This window comes from Colias philodice, chromosome 14 (assembly GCF_061535455.1).
Source record: "Colias philodice isolate Cphi_HAF_F1 chromosome 14, ilColPhil1 Martin Lab GWU primary, whole genome shotgun sequence".
Lineage (NCBI taxonomy): Eukaryota > Metazoa > Arthropoda > Insecta > Lepidoptera > Pieridae > Colias > Colias philodice.
Window position 1 is genome coordinate 4,505,530 of NC_143099.1, and position 23,311 is coordinate 4,528,840.

General features: G+C 32.8%; 4 protein-coding genes and 1 long non-coding RNA gene across 5 annotated transcripts; 2 read left to right on the forward strand and 3 right to left on the reverse strand.

Moving 5' to 3' along the window:
• Positions 1-103: 103 nt before the first annotated feature.
• Nup107 (nuclear pore complex protein Nup107) lies at positions 104-2,770 on the forward strand. The gene has a single exon (XM_089703522.1). The coding sequence runs from the start codon at positions 215-217 to the stop codon at positions 2,732-2,734; it is 2,520 nt and encodes an 839-aa protein (XP_089559648.1). The 5' UTR covers positions 104-214; the 3' UTR covers positions 2,735-2,770.
• On the reverse strand, positions 2,735-5,459 carry Ddrgk1 (DDRGK domain containing 1). Its single transcript, XM_089703524.1, has 6 exons — positions 5,186-5,459; positions 5,014-5,106; positions 4,827-4,939; positions 4,486-4,617; positions 3,577-3,753; positions 2,735-3,240 (listed from the first exon to the last, which is right to left on the reverse strand). Exons 1-6 carry the CDS (start codon positions 5,277-5,279, stop codon positions 2,977-2,979), a joined length of 873 nt encoding a protein of 290 aa, XP_089559650.1. The 5' UTR covers positions 5,280-5,459; the 3' UTR covers positions 2,735-2,976.
• A 1,233-nt stretch (positions 5,460-6,692) lies between these two features.
• On the forward strand, positions 6,693-8,269 carry eca (transmembrane p24 trafficking protein eclair). The gene is made up of 4 exons (XM_089703525.1): positions 6,693-6,913; positions 6,989-7,212; positions 7,513-7,656; positions 7,991-8,269. Exons 1-4 carry the CDS (start codon positions 6,784-6,786, stop codon positions 8,138-8,140), a joined length of 648 nt encoding a protein of 215 aa, XP_089559651.1. The 5' UTR covers positions 6,693-6,783; the 3' UTR covers positions 8,141-8,269.
• A 371-nt stretch (positions 8,270-8,640) lies between these two features.
• Alg13 (Alg13 UDP-N-acetylglucosaminyltransferase subunit) lies at positions 8,641-9,452 on the reverse strand. Its single transcript, XM_089703361.1, has one exon. It carries the CDS (start codon positions 9,322-9,324, stop codon positions 8,818-8,820), a length of 507 nt encoding a protein of 168 aa, XP_089559487.1. The 5' UTR covers positions 9,325-9,452; the 3' UTR covers positions 8,641-8,817.
• Positions 9,453-21,637: 12,185 nt separating this feature from the next.
• On the reverse strand, positions 21,638-22,604 carry LOC149482782 (uncharacterized). Its single transcript, XR_016316629.1, has 2 exons — positions 22,289-22,604; positions 21,638-21,826 (listed from the first exon to the last, which is right to left on the reverse strand). It is a non-coding gene; the product is annotated as an uncharacterized LOC149482782 (long non-coding RNA).
• Between the last annotated feature and the right edge of the window lie 707 nt (positions 22,605-23,311).

Sequence of the window (23,311 nt, forward strand, 5' to 3'; positions counted from 1 at the left end):
TTAAAAATTCTAACAATATTTTAAATTTCTTACAAAAATGTTTTTTTTATCTGTTAATAAATATTATTTAATCTGTAGAACGTTTGACATTTAATGGTCAAATGTCATAGTCAATTTATGACCGGAATCCGGAATTTTGCCAGTTAATTCGCGCCTCTAAATGTGATCGTTTATTTCTACATAAATCAGCAAAATTAATAATATAAGGATAAATATGAGTTTTAATAAAAGCATACTACATTCGACGCAACACACTCCTTTAAAAAGTAGTCGTGTGCGACAACTTGCAGCTAAAGACGACACTCTTAATCTAACTCCAATACTCAACGAATCCTCTTATTTCAAAACTTTAAACGATACCAGTCTCCGACAAATTTTAGATGAATCCTCAATCGTTGTTAATACTGGTACAGCGGGCAATGGATTGAGTGAAGTATTTTTTGAAATAATCCAATCGAGTCGACCTAGCGATGTTTTGGATACTTTGGGTAGGTTAGCTCAAGCTTGCTGTGATTCTCTTGAGTTGGTGGAGCCATGGAATCGGTATAGTGTACAAAATTATTGGTTAGCCGAAGAAGCAAATACTTGGAAACTTCTTCATTGTTTATATGCTGATTCATTGATTGAACAGCCAGAATCATTTGAAAGTATCCTCGCTCAGTCAACACTATCTCAACAAACCTTAGTTAATGCCCTGTATCAAAGTGACTCTGAAATACGTCTTCTGCAGTTATTAGTTGACTGGTTAGAAGCCACAGCTGCTCAACAAGTTGAAGTTACAAGAACAGCAGCTCCAGTTATCGCACACAATATTCATTGGGGTAATACGCTACATCAATTACTTCTTGGCACAAGTTTATTTAATAAAGAAAGAAATAAGAGTATGATTACCAATATGGACCCAGATGCACCCAGACGTCAAAATAAAACGATACACTCTGATGATATGAAAGATGACAGTGATTTATGTAAAAGAGTCTTTACAGAAGTTCGATGTGGGAAATTGAATGAAGCTGTATCACTGTGCATAAATGCAGGACAGGCTTGGAGAGCTGCTGTGTTGCAAGGATGGAAGCTTCCTCATTATTCTCAAATAGAAGATTCAGAAGCTGATATAGAATCAAGTGGAAACAAGTCTAGAGATCTTTGGAAATGGTGTGCTCTGGCTATAGCTAATGACACTTCTGAGAATTTACATTATAGGGCAACTGTTGGTATTCTATGTGGCCATTTGCAAAGAGCTCTCCCAGCTTGTCAAGGTAACTGGGAAGATTTATTATGGGCCCATTTGAGAGCTCAAATAGAAACAAGAGTGGACAAATTCTTACATGAACACTATGCAACAGCAGAAGCAAATACTACATCACCAGAAGTTTTAGAACTGTTACAATCAGAGTTGCCTTCTGCTGAACAATCATTGCAACAAATGTTCAGTGCAGTCAAGTCATTGTTGGATGGTAAGAAAGAATCCAACTATCAAACTTGTCAAAGATATCTAATGTTGGGCCATATCAGATCAATAATGCAAGATTCCCTACAATGGCTTAACAGCGCTGAAGATAGATTTGTAAGATTCCTTGCCCATCTAATATTAATTTTGCGTCAGATGGGTAAAGATCCTCAACATGATATTGGAGATATGATTTTGGAAAAATATGTTTCTCGATTAATTGATAATTTGATTGAAGGTGCTTGTGAATTTCCAGAACTAATAGCATTCTACACATCTACAGTGCCAACTGACAAACAAATAATTCTATTTTCTGAATTCATGGATAGAATTCATAAAAGTGAGAATAGACCAGATGTTGTTAAAGCTGGATTAACTGCTGGAATTGATGTCGCTGCATCTGCCAGAATGGCTATCAAAAAATCCATAACAGACATCCAACAAGGTTATGGAAATGTTGATGTCACATTAACACAAGCAACCGCTACTGAAAAGGATAAAAGCTTAATAACAAAAGTGATAAGATCTTTAGAATGGCTGGCCCTTCTTTCCAATCAAGCAGTGGAAGGATTGTGGTTAAGCAATGCAATGGTTCGGACATTTATATTCATTGGAAACACTGATGCAGCAATAACTTGTTTATCAAGTGTTAAAAGTATGTTTTCTGATTTTATGGGCAAAATTAGCTCTAGTTCTTCAGAATTAAGAGAATATTTATGCCTTAAAGCATATTTAGAAGCTCTGGAAGGTTTTGCAACTTGGTACAGACATTTCATCAGTGGTCAGCCAAAAGATGTAGATCCATTACCTCCAGATGCGTCTTTTTCAGATAAAGTGCATCATGAACAACAATGTGCACATGTTGAACAGCAAAAGACAAGATGGAAAAATGCTGTACTGCACCAGTCTCGGCACACTAAGACGCTCCTTTACAATGTGTTGCTTTTCCCAGGAGGATGGCTTCAAGATGAAAATGATAGCACATCATCACCCAATTTCACACAAGATGAAAAAGAAGAAAGATTAAAGCAATTGGATACACTTAGAAGATTGTGCATACCAGAAGTTATTATTTTGATATTGAAAATTTTACAAAGTAATGATGATGTTGAAAATCACAAAGAAGCAGTCAAATTAAGTGACCTAATTGCATCTGAAAATCGTTGTTTGTACAAAGTATTTACAAAAGCTAAGCTTCAAGAAGTATTAGAAAGAATCAAAGAGTCTAGTTTAATACTTCTGGAGAAAGGAAGAGATATGTTTGGTTATGAAATAAGTGAATAATTTTTCATGTTTGCATTTTTAATAAACTTTTTATTTAACAAACTTGCATTTTTTCTTGTATAAATCTCTTATATTTAGTTTAACAATTAGTATAACTTATTATTCTTTAAAAATAAAACATGAAGATACATATTAATTTAGAATTCTGCATATTTTGTAACTTTTGAAAAAAATATATTAGGTATGTGATAAAAATATATTATGTATTTATTTGAGTCGAAATGAAGTATAAATAAAAAATATTATGTAACAACAGGGACAGGATTAAGATTGATCAATTGATTACTACATTCTGCCAGCTCTGAAATGGATACACGCCCCCTTTGTTTAATAAATTTAGCGACAGCTTCAAGCTCAGCTTGGGCAATATAAATGAACTTTCCTCTGTCGTCAATAACACCAGTTAGTTCACCTGATGCTTGCATATCAGTAATTCTATCAATAGTAGCTTGCGTTTTGAGTTTGAAGTGAGCTGCTAAATCTTCCAGTAAAACAACCTTTTGAGTCTGAAAATAAGGATATAACTATTTAATTCCGCTTTCAACCAAACTGTCTTCCAAGTAAGCAGTTTGCATAATAAATAACCTAAATACTAAATAATTAACTCTTTAAAAATAAAACTTTTTAATCCACGGCTGAAACAACGACTTTAAAAATGACACAATAAAGGATATAATATTCTCTAGAATAATATGTGGTGTGCATAGAGTAACTTATAAAGGGTGGTGGTGTGTTTGTCATACATGATAATGTCATCTATTGCTTTTTTTATTGGACATGTGGCAGAGGTTATAAAATTGATAAATCAAATTAACCTACTTAAATGGGTATTCATTTCTCACCTTGATATATTCAATGAAGTCCCGAAGACGATTAGCTGCATCTTCCTCATCATTTTCGTCATATCCCTCACCTTCAACACTAAATGCAGCTTTCATGGCTTCATACTCTTCTTGTTCTTTCTTCTTTCTCTCCTCTTCTGCTTTCCTTTCAGCTTCCTCTGCTTTTCTTTCTTCTTCCTAAAATCGATATCACTACATAGTATAAAATAAAGTCGCTTTCTCTGTCCCTATGTCCCTTTGTATGCTTAAATCTTTAAAGCCATGTATTCATTAGTAAACATTTGTTGATAAACTGTTTATGACTAGCGTTAAACAAGTTTACAATAAACACATGTTTCTGAAACTTGGCCGTCCACACTTGTCAGTTGTTCACAGGATGTCGCCCGAGGAGGTAGTGATGCTTTCTGCTGCTTACATGTTTATAAACATGTTTATAAACTCGCGCAAAACACGTCCACACCTGTTGACTTTTGTTTATAAACTAGATGATTCGTCTTGCTCTCCACTCGTAGTGGGGAGCACGGAAACATGTATCATAAACAATGTTTCATCACCTATGTTTATGAACTGATTATAAACTGTTTACAGAGATGATGAAACATTGTTTATTAACAGTGTTTATTAACAAATGTTTAGTAATGAATACGTGGCTAAAAACTATGCAACGGATTTTGATGTGGTTTTTTTAATAGATAGGTTGGTAGAAGGTTTTAGTATATAATTTATTAGGTTTTAGACAAAGCGGGCGAAGCCGCGGGCGGTAAGCTAGTTAATATTAAAAAAAATCTCCAATGAGATTAGCATTTAGGATATTGTTTGTTTCAAGTTTTGTGCTTTGTCTGTTATGTATCTTGGTAATGTCTGTGTCATTTAAATTTAGAAATTTACAATTATGAAGATATAACATACCTGTTTCTTTTCTTCCAACTTTTTGCGTTCTTCTTCTAACTCTTGGTCTTTCTTCTTTTTTAGTTCTCTCATCTTCTCTTCCGCTTCTCTTGCTTTTTTCTTTTCCATTTTAGCTTCCATTTTGGCACGTTTCTGAAATAAATATTTATTAAACCAATATGAATCTTGAAAAGTGAAATATTGAGTAGAATCTGAAGACAATAACAATGAATAATAACTGAAAACTATTTAAACCGTTTTTATAAATTCATTAGGTATAAGCTAATTGTATAAAATATAACAACACCAATATAACATAATATTTCTTCATAAATTTAAATATAACAATTGCAATTTGTTACCTTTGCACCCATTTTATCATCAATTTCAACGGCTGGGCTTTCTGGTATACCTTCTTCATCCATATCATCAGCAACATTAGCGTCTTCATCAAGAGGTGCAGCATGTCTTGCAGCTGTAAATAAATTATTACCTTAGTAATTACTAATTATATATTCAGTTCAGTTGAACAATATAATATTTTCTTACCATTTGCTCTCATTCTGGCGCGCTGGTTTCTGACAGCTTGTACTCTTCCAGGGCCTCCATCTCTTTGGGCTACTGCTCTCGGTCGCGCAGCAGCTGAAGGAAACTATTTATTAGCCATAAAATTATTTTAAATATTGGTAGTTGGTACTACCATGTTTCACAGAATACTTACGTTTTGTGTTTACTTGTGACACTCGTAAAAAGGCAATTGATAGGATTATAATAACTACAGCACTAATTATAGCTGCAATAATAAACGGATCCATGGTTTGTAATTAAAAATTATTTAATTAATATGAATAACGAATACAGTAATAATGTGAAACCAATCTAATTAGTTTATTACAGAAAATATTGAAGAAAGTATAAATTGCACGTAAATTGTTATTCGTAAATTACTTGCTGTGTTGCTGTGTCTTGCTCTGTGTTCGTAAATCGTAATCAGTGACTTGTAGAATAACGTCAAAGTCAAACACCAAAAGTCAATGTCATAGTACGTGTGTCTGAGTATTTTCATGTTCATAGTCGTAGACAGAGAAACCAATTGGATCCTCTGTCTACGTTCATAGTCGTCGTCCGAGGTCGTCGTAGTCAAGATTTTCAGAAGAATACCGTATTATTATTATCTGTGATATTTACACTTAAGGCCGCGTTTCCATCTGCAAGTAAACTTCCGCAAGAACTGTCCGACGTGTGTCCGACAGTCTGTCTGACAGCAACTTGCAAGTGTAAGGGCGTATTCAGAAAGAAAGCTTGAAACTTATAAGCGCTTATCGGCGCTTGTCATGTTCATATATTTTCCTGTCAGTGCTGGTAACCCGCGCAGGAAAATATATGAACATGACAAGCGCCGATAAGCGCTTATAAGTTTCAAGCTTTCTTTCTGAATACGCCCTAAAACCATGTTGCAAGTTCTGTCGCGACAGCATAGGGCGTATTCAGAAAGAAAGCTTGAAACTTATAAGCGCTTATAAGCGCTTATCGGCGCTTATAAGCGCTGGTAACCCACGCAGGAAAATATATGAACATGCGCTTATAAGCGCTGATCGGCGCCGACAAGTTCCAACAAGTTTCTTACATTCTTATAAGCGCCGATAAGCACTTATAAGCGCTTATAAGTTTCAAGCTTTCTTTCTGAATACGCCCTTACGCGACAGTTTGTCAAGCGCTTCTTGCGAGAAGTTGCGAAAGCGTGTGTCTTGCAGCTTGCTGCGAGATATACGGAACTAGACCGATAAGCAGCGAGATCTATCGCGAGTAGACGCAGTCATGTTTACACACGCTTTCGCAACTTCTCGCAAGAAGCGCTTGACAAACTGTCGCGACAGAACTTTCTACATAGTTTACACTTGCAAGCTGAGATTTATATTATATCGCTGCATAATATCCCAGCAAGACCAAGGTTTTTATTATAAACTAGCAGTCCGCCCCGGCTTCGCCCGTGGTACAAATTTACGTTTTCTCTACGTAAGAACCATCCTCGTACTTCAAGGAATATAATAAAAAAAGAATTAACGAAATCGGTTCAGCCGTTCTCAAGTTATGCGCTTACCAACACATTTTGGGATTCATTTTTATATTATAGATTTAAATCATTATTCAATAACTCATTAATAAATTTAGGTTAATTTGGTTACATCTTTTATCTGTGCATAGGTAAAAAGATTGAAAAAATGACACTTTTGAATTGACATTTTCAGATGACGTGTGTCTTGCGGTGTCATAAAATTTTGTTTCGATAATCGCCGATAATAAAAAGCGTGAACTAAAATGTTGTTTAATATTTCTGTATTGTCGTTTCTTTTGTTACTGGATGCCAGTTGGGGCTTGTACTTTCATATAGCAGAAGGAGAACGAAAATGTTTCATAGAAGAAATACCGGACGACACTACAGTTCTTGGTAATATTTTGTTCTGGTTGTTTCCAGGATATTTGTTAAATAGGACCCTGAAGTATAAATTGCTATTCGTTTCAGTGAACTACAAGGTCGAGCTATATGACCCACGTTCGGGTGGTTTCATGCCGTCATCACCTGGAATAGGCATGCATGTAGAAGTTCGGGATCCCAATGATAGAGTAATTTTGTCTCGGGTGTATTCCTCGGAGGGTATGATTTCGTTTACATCTACTACACCTGGTGAACATGTTATTTGTATGTATTCTAACAGCACATCATGGTTCAGTGGATCACAATTGAGGGTAAGCTCTATAATATTTTACTTAGGTACTGATTTTTTATCACACTTGAAAGTAAAATTGACACCATATTGTAATGTTTAAGACATGTGTTTGACTTGAAATAAGAACACACTTAAAACTTAATCAAAATATACACTTGATTAAACAAAACATTTGTGTTATTTAGGTGAACTACAAGTCACAAACTCACAATAGTAAAATAGTGTTAAAGCAAAGTTAATATTTAGTTGATATAAACATTGATTTGAAAAAATACCTTGTATTTTAGATATAGCTCAAAAACTTAATATTTGCTTCTAGGTGCACCTTGATATTCAAGTTGGTGAGCATGCAGTGGACTATGCGAATGTTGCCCAAAAGGACAAACTCACAGAATTACAATTGAGAATCAGGCAGTTGTTAGATCAGGTTCACCAAATTACAAAGGAGCAGAGCTATCAAAGAGTAAGTCTGAAATTATGTTGGAATATCTAAAAATGTTAGCTTTTAGTGTTGCAATGTTTTAAAATCAAAAATTATGTCTGGATTATGTATGAGTTTGCATCATGACAATTATACTTCAGTAATTGATTTACTTAATGTATAGGTGATTAGATATTATATATTAAAATATTTCAGTAAGGCATTATTATAGAGGAGAAAGTAGAAAAAGATAAGAGTAAATGTCTTTTGTGATATTTGACTTAATAAATAAAAATACCCTGTTCTTTTTCACACAACATGTAGATAACATGAGTATAGATTTTTGCATAGTGATTAATGTTACATTGTTTTACAGCATCGTGAGGAAAGATTCCGTCAAACATCAGAGAGCACAAATCAAAGGGTTCTCTGGTGGAGTTTGCTTCAAACTGGTGTTCTAGTGGCAATAGGATACTGGCAAATGAGGCATCTTAAGAGCTTCTTCGAGGCTAAGAAACTAGTGTAAATATAATAATAAAAAAATAGCTATACTATAAAATTGTCAACTTATTTTGTAATTACTAAATTATTGTTTGCCTGAGTAATTTCAATTTTGTAAGAATCTGCATATTTCTAATAAAATCAAATTAAGTTATGTTGTGTTTATTTTGAACCAATTTTAAACAAATGTGTGAAGGAATCCAGTAGAAAGAAGCTATGAATTGCCATTGTATATCAGACATCCTGATTTATTGGGAAATTATTCATGATTGTGAGCAAGGTATAACGAATGAAAGAGCTCAAATATTCCACCTTGATAAGCTAACCTAAAATGGAATGATCAATTCTGTCAGTGCCTTTCCCATGGCATCTCTATTAGTTTTGGAATATTTTTTTTATTATTATTACTATGTATAATAATATAATACAATCATTATTAACATACTATTAATAAAGCCAGTTAATTCTTAGGTTGAGCTCAAATTTTAATATATTTTACTGGTTTAATGAAATAAATAAATCAGATTCCCAACAATATTGCTTTTTAATCCATTTTAAAAACTTACATACTAACATATTTCATATAAAAAAATAAACAATTTATCAATTATTTATTAGTTAGTAAACAAATATTGCATATTGCAACTGATGAATGTAGTTGGTTGTGTAATATACATCAACAATAAAATCAACTATAAACATTTATGCTTCAACACGAAATACAGAGTCCAATGCTTGAAAAAAAGGTTCTGGATTTGCTTTAGGGAATGGAGCAAGAGCACTGAAGTCTACTTCTTCCACAGTACACTGTAATGTATCACAGGTGCAATAATATAAATGTCCATCTATCTGTAGCTGCTCTGCTAACTCTAATTGATGATTGTCCATAAGATCTTCATTCACAACAACCAATAGTGGCTTATTTGCGCTTAAAACCTCTAAGCAACTCCCAGCCCCCGCATGGCTGATAACAAAATCAGAGTTCCGAATATCATCTTTTATAGAATCTTTAAATCTATACAAATGTAGTTTTATACCTTCAAGTTCATAATCGCCAGGCTCCACGTCACTTTTACCTATTTGAAACACTATTGTTTTGCATCCGATTTTCTTTAAAGCTTGTAAAACATTTGTAGACATTACTTGTTGGCAAAGTAAATCGAAACGAGTTGTACCGACTGTAATAAAACATTTTTCATAATATTGCATTTTAAAATAATAACAATAAATGAAGAAAAAAAATAAGGACGGGAATTTAATTTAATAAAATGAAACTACAAATAATTAAATAAACAGGTAAACAATATTGAAAACATTGGTCGTCATTCGTCAACGTCAACTGCATAGTGTCACCTGTCAAGTTACGGTGTGAGGTGTCAGATGTCAAATACGTCAGAAAATAATCGTTTTACGCACAGTTTTACGTAAGAGCGTAATCGGTTCTTTATACTTTAGAGGTATTGTATTTAGTATTTATAATACGGTCGATAGTCATTTTCATAATTTTTCATAATTAGTCGTTTTCATAATTGAAAAAAAAAAAACATTATCTTATTTAAATTACTAAAATCATTATCACTTACATAAGTGGATTATACTCCGAAAATGGCATATTCTATTATCTGGTTTCAGAAAGCACTGAATTGTACATAAACCAAATAAACGATTTCACTACTAGAGCGTTTTCAGTTTTCACATTATCCGGTCCAATATCGGTATCGGACGCCGATCCGATATCGGGGGTAAGTAAAATGTATGCTACAGTGCGACACAAAAGAGATGAAAATAAATGAGGGCGCCACCGTCGCTCATATAGCAACACTGATACTGTGACGCAAGCGATCTTGATACTATAGAATAAAAATCCAAAAATGTATATAATATAATCTAAAATAAATACCGCGATTTAAACCGTTATAATTGTTTCAGTGTAGCAATAGTGTAATTTAAGACAAAAATACATTAGTATTTTAATTGACCTACCTAGGTCAAATTTTACTTAAATGTATTTGGAATTAGTTATTTTATAAAAATCGGTCAAGTGTTTAGACTGCAGAGGCGCACATAGAATCAAACATACAAACAAACAAGCAAACATGCAGCTCAAACACATTACCCTCTTTCTGGGTCCGTCGGGTAGAAAAAAACAAGGCGATTTGAAAACCACATATTTTTATTTTTTTTGTAGATAAATTTTGTACATTAATATAATTCATCAAAATCTAAATATTCTACTCCTTCAAAGGACTGATCATCACTCTGTTTCGAAGTACTGGCAAGAGGGTACAGGGCATCTTCAGTATCTGTAAATATGATACAGTAAATATGATTTTTTTTCTTATGGTTTGATTGATTAATAGATAGATAGCTGTATGAAAACAGTTATCACTATACTATGTAGTAAAATCTAAACTAGGTACTTTATTTGAGGCTGGTTGGATTGGATATAACTTCTTGACTCAAATTGTGCTGGTCGCACTATAAAAACTAGTTTTTGTTTACATACAAATAACCTCAAATTAATTTGCGAAAACGTAATAATCGCCATACATACATACATTAAACACTCGTTACTAATGGAATATTCTATTTTACGTAGTACTGAGCAAAAATAAATGGAATCTCACCGGTATATTCTGCTGTACGTTTGTAAACGTTTTCCAAATCAGTCAATAAATTTCCAGCTTGAAATTCGGACAAACACCGAATAAAAACTTTATACACCACATTACGGACACCGCTACGTTTAACCTTTTTCATGATATCTCCTTTTTTATTTAAATTTCTTGTTCTAAATAACAATTTTATCTCAATAATTCTCCACTTCACGAAAAAAACAACAAATTTTTATTCAACTTGACAGCTACATTGCCAATTCAGGGTTGCCAGGTAATGAAAAACGAATTAGTTCCAAAATAATTAATTTCATCTCTTTTATGTCGTACTATACATGTTCGGGCCTTTCACATTGTCCGGTCCGATGCTGATATCGGAACGATTTTATCGGATAATGTGAAAGAGCAAATTGTGTCCGATATCGGATATCGGCTCTCGAGTCTCGGCGTCCGATAACGATATCTGATCGGATAATGTTAAGGTTGATGTTCCGACCGTCCCTCCATACATTTTTGATTACCTCTAAACACTTAACACAGACACTATTTCTTTAAAACTAATCATTTTATCACTTCTCTATAATGAAATGTGTGCGCGTTCGACCTTTTTAATCAATAATTTACAATATTTACTTAGAAAAACAACAGTAAAATACCGGAAAAATTTGACACTTCTACAGTAGTGTGCGTGACTTTTGCCAAGCGAAACACGACATAAAGCACGACATCTAGCGCATAGACTATATACTTATTACAGATCTAGCGCGTCAATGTCTAAACGAAAGGCGATGTTTAGACATTGACGCGCTAGATGTCGTGCATTCGCGTTCGTTATCTTATGCATAATGAGCATAATTCTAATAAATCAAAGTTCTGTGTAAAAATTGAGTAATTTCATTTCCAATCGTTCAAAGAAAATAACAATAAAATAAAATAAAACTAATGACCTTAGAAACTATGTTTTTTTTTATTTATTACTCATTATTGTTCGTCCGTCGTAGGTCTGTAAACTGTATTGTACACTGAAGGTAAATGGTACTGTAGGTACTTTAGTTCGGCGTCGTCGCTCGTCGGCTTGATATAAAATTACATTCTTGATTTCATTGACACGCGCTATGATTTGCGCGCGGAATTTCTTGTGTTGTGAATTTATTTTTGTATGCTATGCATTTTAATTGATTCAAATTGCAATGTTTCTCTAGTATGCATTTGAGACTATATTGTAAATTGTAATAATTGATCGTGGGTATAGTAATTAATTATTCTAATAACGCAATTAGTAATATATGTATTTTCGATGGGATTCAAAACAAAAAATTGGCCCGTAATTTTTATGAAATTTCACCACATTGCAAATCACATCAATCATAGTTCATACATATGTATGACGAAAGTGATTAGTATTGTGGCTAACATTGACTCATCAGTTCATCACTGAAACCAGTGATAAATCAGTACCTATATCATATTGTGTTTGAATATTTTTAAACAATGATATAAGTATACAATTATTATAAATCGGTAAACTATCAAAGTAATCACAAACTTGCAAACATTGGTAAAATGTCCAGTAGTTTATGAGCCTATTCATTACAATCAAACAAACAAACAAAGTTTTCCTCTTTACAATATTAGTGTAGACAAACACTATGAATACGATCACGAATGCAAATTCGGGGATTTTCTAATTATTGCTAAATAATAATTGAATTCGTTTTGAAATACTCTATAATTTTTAGTGTATAAATAGACATTTATAATGTGGTGCTCATTTTTTTTGTACTGCTAACGCTATTGTAGGTACCTATTTTCGTTGTTTTATTTCAAGTGAACACGGCCATACAATTTTGTCACGAGCCGCCTATGATTGTAGGTACTTTTGTTAGGCTCCTTCGTCGTCCGCGTCGGCTCGAAAGTTCTTGATTTCATTGTCACGCGCTATGATTTGCGCGCGGATTTTCTTGTGTTGTGAATTTATTTTTGTATTATTATTATTTTTTATTTTTTTTTTATTTTATTGATTCAAATAAAATATTTCACTAGTATGCATTTGAGACTATATTGTATTATGTATAATTTATCGTAGGTATAGTTATTCTTATAACGCAGTTATATTTTCGGTGGGACAATTTGACCCGTGATTTTTCTGAAATATCACCACGTTGCAAATCACATCAATAGGCATGACGAAAGATTTTGAAATCCTCTTCCATAATGTGTGTATACGTTTACTATACAAGAAAAACCCTATATTTCGGTAATATACTTAAATTTAACGAAGATAAAAGCCATTTTTCAAAAAATATTTATTAACTGTGCCAAAACAGCTCGCAGGTGTCATGGCGTAGGCGTGACGTCAAACTTTGGTAAATACGTAATTATTTGTACGCATTGCGAAGAAAATTAAAAAAGTATTTATTTAATATGTGTTATAGAAACGAATTTCAAAGTTTATGAGTGGTGTGCAGTATTGCAGTATGAATCCACATAAAAATAATGCTCAAAAATGTGTTAGTAATTATTTCAAGCGAGAAATAATAAGAAATGATTGTATAAAGTTGGTGCGGAGAACCCCGAACCACGTATTCGTGAATTCGCAATTGTATTTCTGTTCTGAGTCGATAAAGCATACGTGAAACAATAGAAAATAAATAAAAATGCGTGTTCTCAACATATTCATAACAACAAAACACATCTGACGCGAGTTGTTTACTTAAGCGTGACGTCACGCGTGTTTTAGTCAAAATGGCTAACTGCAGAATTTCAATGTTTTATTTTATTGATAATCTCATTAATCTTAATGGTTTTAAGATTTCTAAGTCACTATATTGAATTTATTTATTGTACATTTTCCCTTAAAAACACTAATACGATCATTTATGGATACTGTCGTCATGCCTATTATACACACGTATGACGAAAGTATAGTGGCTATAATTGACTCATCAGTTCATCACTGAAACCAGTGATAAATCAGTACATATATCATATTTTATTGTGTTTGAATATTTTTTAAACAACGATATATACAATATTATTATAAATCGGTAAACTACCAAAGTACTTCCGAATTTTCAGACAGACAAACAAGTAGTTTGAACACGCAGTTTTCTTATACTAGTAGCAAAAATCAAAACCATAATATTATGTTTCCCTACTATATTTTACTAAAAGTCGAGTGCGTCGAAATCGTAAATAATAATATGTTTTTCACCTTCCTGGTTATTTTCCCATAGTAAATAGTGTTTTAGGTTTGTTGTTGTAGGTAGGAATAATAATAATTATTCTTACATGTTGGTTATGAAATGTATATTGAAATAATTTACTTTTACAAATCATTAGTGAGGGTCAACCGGGGTAAATGCAACTATGGGGCTATGGCAACTAGTTATCATAACTAATTTATTAGAGTTGTTGTAATAAATCGCCACCTATGATTCAATAGCTCAACGACTAATAAATCTTACAAGTAATAGATGGTGCCCCTACGATGAAAACTATTTGATTGATAGGCCATTGTGTCAAACCGCTATTTTGAAGTTGGTGTGCGTAAAAACAGGTGTCGAGTTTTGCAGACAAAAAAATTGTTTAGGAGTGATTTTTTGCAGGTGTTTTTGATTGGTCACGATTATCACAAGCCGTTAAGCATATTTCATTTATATTTTTAGTGCGTTAGTTGACTCTATTTTGTGTTATTGATGCAGTTACAATTGCCTCATGAAAATTTCACTGTGGGGTTATTGCAACTGTGAGGTTAGTTACAATAGCCCCTTATATTTTTGTATGAAACTAAAAACACTAGTGATGTGACAGTGTCGATATTTTTATTATGTATCCTTCTTGGTAGTCAAAATATATTTTCTTTATGATTAATTAAAGAAGAACCATCGATTATTTCTTCGATATTATACCCAGAGACGGGTTCATAAGTAAAATTCAAATGAGATAAAGCGTGGTTAAAGAATATAAGTAACTAAAAACGATAGGTAGGATAGTTCTGTGATTGTTCAAGTAATTTTTAGTAAACGGTTGATTAACTAATAAACGTATTTTGTTTGGTTTACGTTTTTAACAATATTTAACACAAAGAATATTATTTGTTCTGACCAAAAACTAAAATTGACTTAGTAGGTGACTGTTATTTTTTTTTGTTGCGATTTAAAGTGGTAAATCAAAGTAGGTACATGAGTTTTTCCTCTAAATAATGCGGCGCCATCTACGATCGCAACGTTATTGTATAGATAACGTTATTGTATATATATAGAATAATAAAAATATATCGATGAATAAGTTTTTTGCATTCCCCACACTAATTCTCTAACAAATAGTTGCATTTGCCCCACAATCAGAAAAATAAGATTTTTCCTGAAAACTCGTTGTTGCTACACGGTAATCCAGTTCAAAATCCTATGAATAACATGAAATCTCATAAATATATTCTATATTCGTTGTTTTATATGAAATAGAAGAAGAGCTATGGCAGTTAGTTGCATTTACCCCCGACTAGGGGTTAATGTAACTTTTTCTACCAATTTTAGGAAATATTCTCACTACCAGTTATTTATAAGACTACTGTATTGCTTGATTGGTTGAAAATAATCTTGAATAAATACAAAAATCACTAAATGGGTCAAATAAATGACCAAATATAAAAGGAGATAACTGCAACCGATCAAACTTGAAACTTGTTATTTTTTAGTTGCATTTGCCCCGGTTGACCCTATAAGTTTTGAGTGAAAATGCTTGGATCAGCATAATATTATATGGTACTTCAAATACATGTTTTGATAAAAAAAACAATAGTGTAATAAAATAAAACTGCGTTTTATTGTAATCAATGTTGACAATTTTAAATTCCAAAATTATTGATCAATAAAATAGTTTACACCAACAAATATAACTTTTATTTTTATAACAATCGTTCATAATATAAACCGTAGCAGGTGGCGTTTTGAAGTTCTGTCTACTCATACAGAAAAATGGAAAACTTGTTTTTTTTGTTTTTTTTGTTGTTTGGCAACTCGAAGCGTGGTCGTCCGTCGTAGGTACTTTTGTTCGGCGTCGCGTCGTCGTCCGCGTCGGCTTGATATAAAACATTCTTGATTTCATTGACACGCGCTATGATTTGCGCGCGGAATTTCTTGTGTTGTGAATTTATTTTTGTATGCTATGCATTTTAATTGAATCAAATTGCAATATTTCTCTAGTATGCATTTGAGACTATATTGTAATAATTGATCGTGGGTAGGTATAGTAATTAATTATTCTAATAACGCAATTATATTTTCGGTGGGATTCAAAACAAAAAATTGGCCCGTGATTTTTATGAAATTTCACCACATTGCAAATTATATATTATACAATTACAATTACAATTATTATAAATCGGTAAACTATCAAAGTAATTACAAACTTGCAAAATATGCTTTTCCGAATTTTCAGACAGACACACAATTTTATTAGTTTGTTTTAGCAAAGTAGGTACCTATACCTATACGCTTACGTCGCGCGTCGCGTCGTCGAAAACGGTGCGCCCAGAAACAAACATACCTAATTCAGTTACAATCCTTTTTTTGTTCCGTAATTTATTGTATTTATTCTAATACGATTTTTTTTATTCGTCGGCCAGTTCTACTAGGTATTAAAAGATAAAATTGAAATATAATTATTGTAGCGACAGCCATATTATGTTACTATGTTTTCGTAAATATGTTTTTCACCTTCCTGGTTATTTTCACATAATCTTATCTTATATATAAAAATGAATCGCAAAATGTGTTGGTAAGCGCATAACTCGAGAACGGCTGAACCGATATCGATCATTCTTTTTTTATTATATTCCTTGAAGTACGAGGATGGTTTTTATGTAGAGAAAACGTAAATATTATGTACCAAGGGCGTAGCCGGGGCGGACCGCTAGTATATATATATAAATGAATCGCAAAATGTGTTGGTAAGCGCATAACTCGAGAACGGCTGAACCGATTTCGATAATTCTTTTTTTATTATATTCCTTGAAGTACGAGGATGGTTCTTATGTAGAGAAAACGTAAACATGTACCACGGGCGAAGCCGGGGCGGACCGCTAGTCTTATATATAAAAATGAATCGCAAAATGTGTTGGTAAGCGCATAACTCGAGAACGGCTGAACCGATTTCGATAATTCTTTTTTTATTATATCCCTTGAAGTACGAGGATGGTTCTTATAGCTAGAGAGCTAGTTAGTTTAGTTTTAGTGCAGTGGCAGTGTAAATGTTGTTGTTGAGGTTATGTAAATTTAACACTTTAGTTAACTACCAAGATATAAAGAAATGAGGATAGGACCAATGATATTATATATAGAAACAAGAGGTAGATACGTCATCAACGCACCAAAACTGATTCCGTGAATTGGTCCTATTTGGGACCAATGCAATCAGTCAGATTGTCACCGGTCCCAGTGAGCATATGTGCCGATAGGTACATTAAAGTTAGCGAAAATGCCTTCCTGTGTGTTCAGAAAGTGCACGTATTCAAAAAAATAAAGAAAGATAAAGGAATAATATCATATCACAGCAAAATATATTAAATAATTACAGTTTAAGAGTAAAAATAACAATTTACAATTCTTTATGAATGACACTTGCTTGACACGTGTATTGAAATAATGAAAGGGATAAAACATTGTTTCAATCACTAGTGTGACAAAGCTAGCGTACACTGTGTTCAAAGATTATCATGTAGATACGATTATTGAAAATAGAAAGGTTATTTTATTAATTTCGGTTTGGGTAAATACTTGATTATTTTTATATTTAAATCCACACAGTGCATATAATTAACAAATATAGCTATTTATTATATACAATGAAATCGTGATGGCAAAAATGTTTGTTTGCAATAATAAAATGATAAATAAAAATAAAATGATGTTGAATATACGTAAAGATTATAGAAAAGATTATCGCTACTGACGAAAAATGCTATTTGCTTTTCTGTAAATAGCTATTGAACATAAATTTTATTTGTATTTTAGATAAAAAAGGCTTATAAGTACTTCATTCATCCTTTCTTTTATTTCATCCTTTTTTTTTCATCTAGGCACCACTAATATTATAATAATTATCCTACAAGTTAGAGTGATGACCTTGTACGGGTTTCGGGAACTGCCTTGAAAGTTGAAACGAATAGCGTAAGATCGGTCCTTATGGAGTTCTATAAGGAGGACTATGCAGTATGCTCAGCAGTGGGTGTTTATCGGGTGAAATGATGATGACCGAAAACGAACACCACAGCTAGTAATAAATACTTAATACAGTTATATCTCCAAAAAAGTTTTTTTTTTTCATTGTAATACGACATCATAATAATCATAAAATAATAAATGAAATTGTCACATTTATTTACTTGTGCAGGAAACCTAACATCTATAACATTGAACCTTCTGTGTCGTTAGTCTATGCCAATTACCATGGCAACTATTTGTTTATTTATATTTAATTGGCGAATTCTTATGACTTTTGCTTACACCTGCGCGGAAGTGACAAACTATCTTTGTCTTTTTTGTTTATATCATTTTATTAGAGCCATCTCTCTTATACAGTCTGTCAATGTAATAAATTAAGTAAAATGAAAATTGCATTTGTGTGTGCCTGACACTGCATATGAAGCATTTTTTTTGGATATATTGTGAGTATATAACGTATCTATACATAAAATATCATTGGATAGGACACAATAACTATTGGTTGAGGTATTTATAAACTCATAATATACTTTAAAAAAAATCACGTTTTAATAAATTTCTAGAATTAAATTAGAACAGCTGATTCAAAATAGCCTAAAAAATCTTAATAATAATAATTACGCTTCACAGCAAGAAGAAATGTACCATATGTACCCGCACAAAGTCGATATTGTGTTGCCTACCGTTCGACTCAATGGCTAGGGTTGTAACTACCTTTAATAATTATTACCAAACTAATAAACCGAGTGATGCGAAATAACCATAATTCTTTTAGAGTTTGATAAAATGATCAGGCAGGTATTTTCTTTAATCCTCTGAATTCTCGGTTACTAAATTGTATCGTTGAAATTATTCTTAATCGCGTAAATTTAATAAATAATCATATGGAAAACACTTTTCATTTGTTTTTTTACTTTCACGCCCAACTACTATACAATAATTACGTTGTTTCGGTATTTTGACGAGAAAACGCAGGAAACATCCGTTGTATCATTTTAGATAGATTGTATATTTTGTATCTGTAGAATTGAAATCAAAGCTATGTATATGTTGTCTCCATTCTTTTCTTATCGGATTGTTGATCCCAATGCGAATGCGTCACTTAAATTTTATAAAAGACAATTAAGAACATCAAAAATAAAGTGATACGTAAATATTTCACAGTGCAATATATTATGTAATAAATAATAATTATATATTTATGAAAAAATAATTACATCAGATTTAATAATAGCAATTGTTTTGAATGTACATAATATGAATAAATGATTACATCATAATAGTAATAATCACAATTGTTTTATTTCCCATTTGTTGCAACCCTAGCATATTTTCATGTAGCAGCAGAAGTACCTACACTGGCGGCGCGGCGGCATCGTGCGACATCAAAGGCATTGCCTTACTACTTAGGTAAGTTTATAATGACTCATTTCTTTTATTATATAATTTACGTTTTACTTTTACAGAATCCGATTCAATGGATTATGAAGACGAGTCACACAACGCCATACGATAGTGATGATGAATGAACATTTCAATAAATGCATGCGTGTTTTTTTATGTTGTTTTGTAATTGTTAATTGTTTCTTAAATAAAGAAATAAACTAAATATTTAAATGATGATTTGTTCTTTGCAACACAACTTTATATTTGAGATTCTTTACAAATGTATATTTAGTTTTGTATCATCAAATTTATAAATTTTATTCCATAGTTATCAAAATTAAATGTAAATGACCATAAAAACATTAATAAAGTAAATCATTGATGTAAGGTCAGGGAACGTAATACATATATACATCTGACCATGTAGAAGCTAAGTCTTGTTGACTGCTGAAGTCTGTAAAGTTTTGTTGTCTGCTGAAGTCTGTACGCAATGAAAATGTCTGCCGTTTCGAAAATAAGTTTTTAAGACCCTAATAAATAAAATATATGAATGGCAGATCTGGTCAAATACTTTCAAAATTGTATTTTTTTCAGCACTTTCATAAGTGTCTGCCAGAATGTTATCCGCGTGATAATGGTCTGCCCATGGACGTATAAAAAAAGACGGACGGTATATCGCCTAAACATTGAGTGAAGCCTAGTAATGGCGGCGAAACATCCATGTGTGTGTGCCATGTTGCCATGGCAACAGCTGTCCTGATGACAATGGCGGCTGTATTTTTTTCTATAAATTTTGTCGTAATAATTTTGTAATTAAAACATAAAAGAAATAACTTGCTTCCCTGTGGAATGTAATCCCTTGTGTTTTGTTATTTAAAATTGTACTGTTGCGACACCATTTAACCACGCAAGACGTCATTTTAAATATTTTTTGTGAAACAGTGACGCAGTTAATCAGTCGGTAGTTCACGACGTAATGGCGGCCGACTAGCTTACTATGGTGAGAGTGTGTGCGTGTTTATTGTCTTTACACGATCGCTAGCTTACTATGGTGGCTTCACGTTGTTTGTTCGTAATACGGTGTCCGTCTTTTTTTATACGTCCATGGGTCTGCCATTGTTATTTTCCGATAGTAATAATAATCTATTTTCAAATATCAAAATGGCAGACGTGGTCAAATGGTTTCAAAGTTCGCCAAAAATTTCCACCTGTCTTACCTAAGCGCGCGCCCCGTCCACCACTCTGGGCTTAGTGACTCCTCATCTCATGTATAGTAGGTATAGGGGAATCAACACACAAAAATCCAGGTCTGGTCAAATACATACAGGTAGCTTTGCGCTAGCTCTCTAGCTATTACTTCTTATGGAGAGAAAACGTAAACATGTACCACGGGCGAAGCCGGGGCGGACCGCTAGTAAATAATAAAATAATAAATAGTGTATTAGATTTGTTATTGTATCTTGTATACCTACGAATAATTATTCTTACGTCTTGTTGGGAAATGTTCAAATACCTACCTATTGAAATAATTTACTGTTACAAATCATTAGTGTTATTAGTTTTGAGTGAATAGGCATGGATCAGAAATTCAGAATATAATATGCTACTAACTACTCAAATACATACATGTTTACACAACAAACACCACTGACCTCTATCACAGTATTACAATATTATTTCCTACAGTAAGGAATCGCCTTTGATGTCGGGCGATGCCGCCGCCAGCGTAGGTACTTACGCTGCCACACGAAAATACGCTAGGGTTGCAACAAATGGGAAATAAAACAATTTTGATTATTAATATTATGATGAAATCATTTATTCATATGTACATTCAAAATAATTGCGATTATTAAATCTGTTATTTTATATCGACAATATCACTCATATACAGTGCGACACAAAAGAGATGAAAATAAATGAGGGCGCCACCGTCGCTCATATAGCAACACTGATACTGCGACGCAAGCGATCTTGATACTATAGAATAAAAATCTAAAAATCTATATAATATAATCTAAAATAAATACCGCGATTTAAACCGTTATAATTGTTTCATTGTAGCAATAGTGTAAATTTAAGACAAAAATACATTAGTATTTTAATTGACCTACCTAGGTCAAATTTTACTTAAATGTATTTGGAATTAGTTATTTTATAAAAATCGGTCAAGTGTTTAGACTGCAGAGGCGCACATAGAATCAAACATACAAACAAACAAGCATACATGCAGCTCAAACACATTCTGGGTCCGTCGGGTAGAAAAAAAACAAGGCGATTTGAAAACTACATATTTTTATTTCTTTTTGTAGATAAATTTTGTACATTAATATAATTCATCAAAATCTAAATATTCTACTCCTTCAAAGGACTGATCATCACTCTGTTTCGAAGTACCTCTCCTATGTTTGGCTGGCGTTGAAAATTTGCCTTCATTTCTACTCCCTTCCTCTACTATCCTGCGTACTGTGCTTTCAGAAACCCCTATAACAAACGAATTAAGATGAATAAAATCAAATAGTACATTTAACATATTTTTATAGTAGCTTAAAACTAAAACTTCCTTTATTTTATTAATTTTTTTTTAATGTAGGAGGCCAGCGTCCCTGCGCTACACTAGTAAGTAGTTAGTAAGCTAAATCTAAAATATGATTTTTTTTCTTATGGTTTGATTGATTAATAAATAGCTGTATGAAAACAATTATCACTATACTATGTAGTAAAATCTAAACTAGGTACTTTATTTGAGGCTGGTTGGATTGGATATAACTTCTTGACTCAAATTGTGCTGGTCGCACTATAAAAACAAGTTTTTGTTTACATACAAATAACCTCAAATTAAATTGCGAAAACGTAATAATCGCCATACATACATACATTAAACACTCGTCACTAATGGAATATTCTATTTTACGTAGTACTGAACAAAAATAAATGGAATCTCACCGGTATATTCTGCTGTACGTTTGTAAACGTTTTCCAAATCAGTCAATAACTTTCCAGCTTGAAATTCGGACAAACACCGAATAAAAACTTTATACACGACATCACGGACACCGCTACGTTTAACCTTTTTCATGATGTCTCCTTTTTTATTTAAATTTCTTGTTCTAAATAACAATTTTATCTCAATAATTCTCCACTTCACGAAAAAAACAACAAATTTTTATTCAACTTGACAGCTACATTGGCAATTCAGGGTTGCCAGGTAATGAAAAACGAATTAGTTCCAAAATAATTAATTTCATCTCTTTTATGTCGTACTATACGAACTATTTAGTAGCGACATGTAGCAAGATGTGTGTTAGGTTTTGATATGTTCGGTTTTTAAAAATATAGTTCTTGTTCTTGTCTGTCGATCAAGCGTTTTATTTTATTAGAGGTTATGAGCCCAGATTTTTTAGTTGAAAATGACGACGAATTATCTTGTTAGTGTGCCTAAATTGAAAGGACGTGAAAACTACAGCGAATGGGCTTTTGCGGCTGAGAATTTTCTGGTGCTGGAGGGATTGTCTGATTGCATCAAGTCGGAGACTGTACCAGCAGAAATAGGAGCAGCAGGTGACGCGAAAACCAGAGCTAAGCTGATCATGACAATAGATTCATCGCTTTATGTGCATATAAAAAGTGTACAAACGACACATGAGCTGTGGAAGAAATTGAAGAACCTATTTGATGACTCAGGATTCACGAGAAGAATCAGTTTGCTGAGGAGTTTGATTTCAATATGACTCGAAAATAGTGCTTCAATGACTTCGTACGTGACACAAATCATTGAAACAAGCCAAAAATTAAGCGGTACGGGCTTCAATATCAATGATGAGTGGGTCGCATCGCTTTTGTTAGCGGGATTAACAGAAAAATATTCCCCTATGATAATGGCGATTGAGCATTGCGGCATACCATTGACATCAGACGCCATTAAAACAAAATTATTGGACATGGAAGAAAGTGGAAATGGCAAAGACA